General features: G+C 33.2%; 1 protein-coding gene across 1 annotated transcript; it reads right to left on the minus strand.

Moving 5' to 3' along the window:
• Nucleotides 1-3,225: 3,225 nt before the first annotated feature.
• LOC133834284 (receptor-like protein EIX2) lies at nucleotides 3,226-6,851 on the minus strand. Its single transcript, XM_062263845.1, has one exon. The coding sequence runs from the start codon at nucleotides 6,768-6,770 to the stop codon at nucleotides 3,498-3,500; it is 3,273 nt and encodes a 1,090-aa protein (XP_062119829.1). The 5' UTR covers nucleotides 6,771-6,851; the 3' UTR covers nucleotides 3,226-3,497.
• Nucleotides 6,852-7,381: the final 530 nt, after the last annotated feature.

A 7,381-nucleotide genomic window follows, 5' to 3' on the forward strand; every position in this document is an offset into this window, starting at 1 on the left:
TTCAGTCCTTACTTTCTGAGTTGCAGTTTCCTCTTCCAACAACACCACTTGTTTGGTGTGACAATTTAAGCACGGTTCTCATGGCTGCAAATCCAATACAGCATGCTCGGACTAAACACATTGAGTTGGATCTCTATTTTGTTCGTGAAAGGGTGTCCAACAAACAACTCATTATCAAGCATATCTCTTCATCTGACCAAGTTGCTGATGTGCTCACAAAGCCTCTTACCGCTGCTCGTTTTGAATCTCTTCGGCACAAACTTAGAGTGTCTATTCTATCCCCTCTAAGTTTGAGGGGGGATGTTAGGATTAGTTAGCATTAGTTAGTTAACACTGTTCTAGCAACCATTCTGTTATTGTACAGTTCTTGTAACTGATTTGTACAGCTAGCATCTAACTAACCCTTGTATATAATTGCTCTGTAATTTACTGTTTAATTCAATGAGAATTACATCATTTTACTCATTCAATCATATTCCTTACAGTTCTGAAGAATGGTTAGAGAAGGAATAAGACCAGACCTTGAGACTTACACCATTCTTGTGCAAAGCTGATGATGATGCTTTGTATTACTTGAGGAACTAAAGCAGAGTGATCTTAGTCTTAATATAGTTTGTTATAAACTTTTGATTAATGCAGAGCAAAGGAATTTGTGCTTATCGTTACACATATAACTCACTAATGCTCTCATTCGAGTCTACATCACGTTGGGAATACAGACCATGCTTTTGCAGTTTACAAGAAAATGTTAGTTGTTGGCTGCGACCCGAATTTGGAAACTTTGTACAACTCTCTGATCGAACTTCTAATGTTTTTTTTAGTAAGTCTGTCTTGGAAAAGGTAATGGCTTTAAACCCAATATTTTCAGTTGAAAACTTGAAGAAGTAAACATGCATGGCTATGTTATTTTTGTATTACACTACATTATAGGATTGTATTAATTGTGGCTAATCTTATATTTTGTAATTTCTCTAATGTAAACTCTCTGTTTTGTGAGAATAAGCGTTGACCACAATGATCCATTTTTTTTCAATTTGAAGTTTCTGCAAAGGGTAATGGGCTTTTTGGTGGATAAATATTAATATATGCAGAGGTGAATGGGAAAAGTAAGCCTATTTACAAGTTGTTCTTCTCATCTAAATGAGATTTCTAGTGTATTTTAGTGTGATTCAGGGACAATGGCATCTTTGATATTGTGTCACTTTCAGCCTCATCTTCTTTTTTGTTGTTATTTTGTTTGAAGTATTTAATTGTTAAATTAGATTTTGACTTTTAACGTGATTGTTAATTTTGTTGTTAAGCAATACTACAATAAAACATAAATTAATTACCTACATCTTAGACATAAAACCAATACGACCTTCTTTGCTTTGTATGTAATTTTTATGATTAATTAGATTTAAAACACTTCCACATGCCTTGAGGAAAACCATTCAAACATTGATAATTATGAAGATGAACTCCTTATACTTAGAGTCGAGTTTGTTGTTAATTATAGTTGTTAAACACTGCATTTGGGGATATGTTCAGTGTTGAAGAAGTTCATTAGGGATGACATTTATCGAATAAATATAACACTTCTTGGATTGTACTTTACCAGGATATATGGACAATATGGTATTACTTTTTATATTATACAATATAACCTTGATAAATTAATACTTTATGAATTAATAAATTATACTTTTGTCTAGACTCGACTTGAAATAGTGGAAATTAACATTCGATTAATTAATAACATTGGTTAAATTATACTTTTGTCTGGTCTCGACATTATTAATTTAGAGAGATTTTACAGTACATTTCTTCATTTTCTTATTTAAACAAAAATTAGTTTTCTGAGAAGTTTAGGGACTCACCCCTGAGGCTAGCCCTTAATGTTTGAATGGTTCAAGAAAACGAAATGTATAGTTTATATTATAATAAGAAGCTAGAACCAAATATGTTTTCTTATGTTTAAAGTCTTAGTTTCATATCATGAATAACGGAAGTTAGAGCATTGAATTTCATGCAAAGTCTTAGTATCTTTTTTTTATTTAGGATTTACATACCATTTATAATTAATACATGTGTGAAGTTTTCTTATAATATAAACCATACTTCATTTCAAAATAATTTCTTTTTCTTAAAGAACAAAGACATGATTAAAATTTGTAAGAGAAGTTTGGTAGCCATAAAATGCTCATCACTTCACAAAACAAAACAAGAAAACAATCATTATGGCTTAATGGATTCAAAAATAGAACAAACAAATAACATAAAATAAATCAAAATCTTGAGAATGATCGGAAGTGATTGCATTTAATTTCCAGTATTATATATATATAGTACAAGTCTTGTGTGTCCAAGGCTTGTTTCGGCTTCGAAAGTCTTCACACAACAATTGAAAATATGAGAGGAAATTATTTTATGATAGATGTCTTGGCTGACGTGTTGTTAAAACATGAACAGTAGAAATCGATATCATTATTGACCAAGGAAAACGAGTTATATAATTTCTCAAAAGAAAAGACCGTTAGAAAGCATCAAGTGATTACACTTCAATAAATATATATATATATATATATACATATTTATTTCAGCTAGGACAACTATGTTAAAGTCACCACCGACTAATAGTCTAGAATTCTCAGACTTGTAATAAAAAAATATCTAGATATATGTGATTGTATGAAGCATTTTCTAGAAATTGGGCTTAGACCCAAAATCATACATAAAGCTAGATTTCTCATTCATCTTAAAGTAGGTTAAAGTAACTGATATTAAGTAGTATAAATAGGGACCTTGGGTCCTATGGTGATATGTGTCCAAGTTTGTAGTAAAGTGTGTTTAAAAGAGTGTCCCAAAAGTGTGATCTAAGTGAGTACTATATAAATGTATCTAAAAAAAGTGTGAGAGAAGTTATTAAGTGAGTGCTCCAAAACAAAGCGTGTAAGTATTTAGAGTGTGTTGTAGTAAAATATTGTATTCAAGTCTTAGTGTAAATACTTTTGTAATAATAAAATAATTACGTTTTCACGTATTGTGGTGTTCAACAAACTAGTTACAATATTATTACTTGTTTTACTTTCTTTTCTTTTATTTCTGTGTAAGTACTCGTATATGTTGATATATTAAAAAATTTCACTAAGTTATAATGCATATAACATAAAATTTCTCTTTTATAATCACACCAAGTTTTCTAAATCATTTCTTTAATTCTTGAAGGGAAATGAAGACGTATGATTAAAACTCTAAAAAGAAATTGGTAACGCAATCTTTGAAAACGATAATACACCAATAAACTTAAACATAAGATAAAAGACCAATTAGTGGCCAAATACATGCAAACAACTATTCTGACTTCAAGGGAACCAAGAAACAATACAACCAATAGTACAAAATAAAGTAGAGAAGTCTAAACAAAGTGAGTAGAAGGAAAATGAACATAGCCCCTATCTTATTACAAAAGCATTTAAACCACGATTGACCAAAATAATATTAAAACATGTACTTTACTAATCCACAAACTTGTACCACAAATATTCTTCGAAAAACCAAAAGTATGCACGCCTCCAAAATCCACAAACCAGCAATGGACCAATGACACCTACAAAGCTCACTCCAAACCCCATTCCTATGCCCAATCGGAACCAGTATTCATCATCTTTACTTTCTCCATCTTCACTACTTGCATCTCTATTCAATGTCAGATGATCCTCTCTACACTTTATGAGGAGTGGTGGTCCACACAATTTGTTGCCAATAAAGCCGGAAGCATCCATGGTTTGCAGTTGGGTGCTTGTTGGAATTTGTCCTGACAAGTTGTTATATGACAAGTTCAAGAAACTCAAGAATTTTAAGCTTGACATACCTGAAGGAATGTGACCGGACAATCGGTTTCTTGAGAGATCAAGAGATTCCAACTCTGCCATACTGCCAATCTTCTTTGGAATGCTCCCACTCAAATAGTTTCCGGACAAATTCAGCGATTGTAATGCTTGGAGACTTGTAAGTTCTTCTGGGATTTCTCCTGATAATTTGTTGTCTGAAAGGTCTAAGGTACTTAAGAGATATAAGATGTTGTCATATTGGTTTTCCCTTCCTTTAACAACAAGATTTGCATTCTCTCTAGACTGTTGATTAACAGCAGGGATGCCAAAATAATCCATTGACTGAAATTGATATGATTTAGAGGTCATAGCCGTTAAATTTTTTAAACATTTTGGTATAACCCCTGTCAAATTGTTGTTACTAGCATCCAATACTTGAAGTGAAGGAAGTTTACATAGCTCAACTGGAATAAGATCTGTAAAGTTGTTTGAACGAAGCACAAGAAAGCGTAGCTTTGGAAGACTTTCGATCCATCTTGGTATATTTCCCACCAACTTATTAAAACTAAGGTCAAGAACACATAAAGCTGAACAATTCTTAAGAGGCTTTGGTATTTCTCCAATGAGGCTATTATTGTGAATATGCAATGACCGTAACTCATGTAAAGATCCAATAGAGCTTGGAATTTTCCCGGTGAGATTATTGTTATCCAAGTCTATCCCCAGTAATGATGGCCAATACATCCAACAGTCAGGAATCTTTCCTGATAAAAGATTATTTTTGAGATATAGAATATATGCTGCAGGAGTCTTTCGATAACAAAGGAAGTTAGAAATGCTACCAGCCAAGTAGTTATTTGAAAGATCTAGTATGCCGTGAACTGGGATATGAGGTAATGAACCGGTCAAGTTGTTGGAGCTGAAGTTTAAGGTATAATGGCCATTATTTGGAAATTCAGGAATTTCTCCATAGATTTGGTTTTCAGACAAGTCAATATAAAGAGCATCATATTTATCTTGGGAAGAAAAATTCCATAACCAACAAGGAATGACATCTGAAATTCTAGTGTTGGACATGCCTATTTCATGAATATATTTTTGTGATTTTAGCCATAATGGAAAATGAGGACCCAAGTTCCAATTTCTTAATTCCACGGTGACAAGTGAAAAGGGTGGAGTCCAATGTGAACTCACATTCATAGTCAATTTATTTCCAGAAGCATATATTTCCATGAGGTTTGTGAGGTTGGTGAAATGAACTTCAGAGACAACACCGTGAAAATTGTTTGATGCAATACCAAGAATTTCTAAATTTGAGAGAAACCCAAGACTATTTGGAAGTGGTCCACTTAATTGGTTATTGGAAATAATGAGAGACTGTAACTTTGAGAGTGACCCAATACTTTTTGGAAGTGGTCCACTTAATTGGTTATTGGAAATAATGAGTGACTGTAACTTTGAGAGAGAAAACAAGCTTTCTGGAAGTGGTCCACTTAATTGGTTATTGGAAACATAGAGTGACTGTAACTTTGAGAGAGACCCGAGACTTTTTGGAAGTGGTCCACTTAATTGGTTACTGGAAACATCGAGTGTTTGTAACTTTGAGAGAGAAAACAAGCTTTCTGGAATAAAGCCATTAATGAAATTGTTGTCTGAAATATCTAATGACTTTATGTATGGGAAGTTTTGAAATATTGACATTGGAATGGGACCAGAAATCCGATTTCCTGCAAGAGAAAGATGATCTAAATTCTTGAAAGCTCCTATTTCATCTGACATTTCCATAGTAAAGGAATCAAACATATTTCCATCTAAATCCAAAGACTTTAGCTTTTTAGCAAGGCAACCTGAGAAGCATTCAAATACCATTGACACTCTGCCTTTGTATCTGTTGTCTGACAAATTAATTACCTCCAAATTGCAAAGTTTTCCCATGGATTTTGGTATACTTCCTGCTAAAGCATTATGTGACAAGTCAAAACTGATAATAGAAGTCAAATTTGCTATGTCACTTGAGATAATGCCCTGTAATTCATTACCAGAAAGGGCAAGGTGTTCAAGATTGGGAAAACTATAAAAGCATTTGGGAATGACAGAATCCATATTATTATAAGACAGGTCAAGATATTTAAGAAGGCTCATATTATTGAGAAAGGTGCAGAGAATTGGACCTCTAAGTTCAAGAATGTTGTAACTCAGGTCAAGTGTCTCAAGGGATGTCAGATTACTGTGAGATGGAAAATGAATATGACTAAGACGACAACTGGACAAGCGTATTTCTAGCAAAGAAGGGAGTGTGTTTATTGCAAAAAGCGAGTGATCAGATGCTTTACTAAGATTAACACCATTCATGATTAGATATTCTAATGAAGAAAGACCAGAGACCCAATGAAGGTTCTCGACATATAAGTTATTCGATGACCACCCTGGCTGATCATAATAAACATAATTGTCAAACTCAAGATAGTGTAAACTTGAAAGATTTCCAAGTTGGTGGGGTATGTTTCCCTTGAATCCTCCATTTGTAAAGTTAAGATATCTTAAACTCACAAGAGAACCAATAAAAATGGGGATAATTTGGGCAAAATTATTGTAGCTCAAGTCTAAGATAAGTAGATGAGTGAGATTAAGCAAGGTGGGATTGATCTTGCCTGTTAAGGAGCCACCCTTTAGGGAGAGCTTAGAGACATGACCAGTAAGGGTGTTGCAAGAAATTCCAGCCCATTTGCAGCAATCTTCTTCTTCAGAAACATCCCAAGACACCAGTTTGTTGTAATAATCATCTACAAGATCCCGCTTGAAGCTCAGAAGAGCTTGCTTTTCTGTTTCATGGCAGAGAATGTTGGATTGATCTCCATTGGCAAAGCAAACGTTGACCATCACAGTTACTTGTGCCACAAACACAAAAAAGATAATCATTGTTGTAACATGATTCATGGATACTGATAATGCAGCCATATTGGTGAGATTAATAGTTTATGTAAAGGATATTAATGATAAAGGCATGCATGGTAGGAGGCCTTGTTTATATATGGTGGAGAGACCTTGGCTGTCCTGGTCATGATTCAATGCAATGACTGTAGCTGGCCCAGTTTGTGGAAAAATTATTGATATCAAATCTGTAATAGCACAAACTGTTGAAACGTCCTGTTTCTGCTCATCAAGAGGCGTTGCATGTATGAACACTTTTTCCTTTTTTTTTTCTTTGAGTAATTACATATATGAAGACTTAATCATTTTTTAATTATATATTCTAATGTGAGTGCTCTCAGAATCATTTTTTCACTTGTTTTTTTACTATATGTATTTTTTTAGTATATGTATTTTTTTTTTTTTAGAATTTTTCTCAATTTTGTACTGTACTTTTTTTCTAGGTTAGAGTTAGTTTATGGTGGAGAGACCTTACATGTCCTTGGTCTTAATTTGACTCTTCCTTCAAATATTGATATCAATTATTGAGAAGGGAAGTTGAATCATCACGTCACTTATTTCTACTTAATTAATTAAATTCAGTTTATTTAATAATCATCCCAAGATTAAGAGTGTTTTAGTTTCTATGATCTTAACTT

The sequence above is a fragment of the Humulus lupulus genome, chromosome 5, assembly GCF_963169125.1.
Source record: "Humulus lupulus chromosome 5, drHumLupu1.1, whole genome shotgun sequence".
NCBI classification, from domain to species: Eukaryota; Viridiplantae; Streptophyta; class Magnoliopsida; order Rosales; family Cannabaceae; genus Humulus; species Humulus lupulus.

Coding starts and splice junctions, on each gene's coding strand:
- LOC133834284 (XM_062263845.1), bottom strand. CDS start 6,770: ATGGCTGCATTATCAGTATCCATGAATCATGTTACAACAATGATTATC.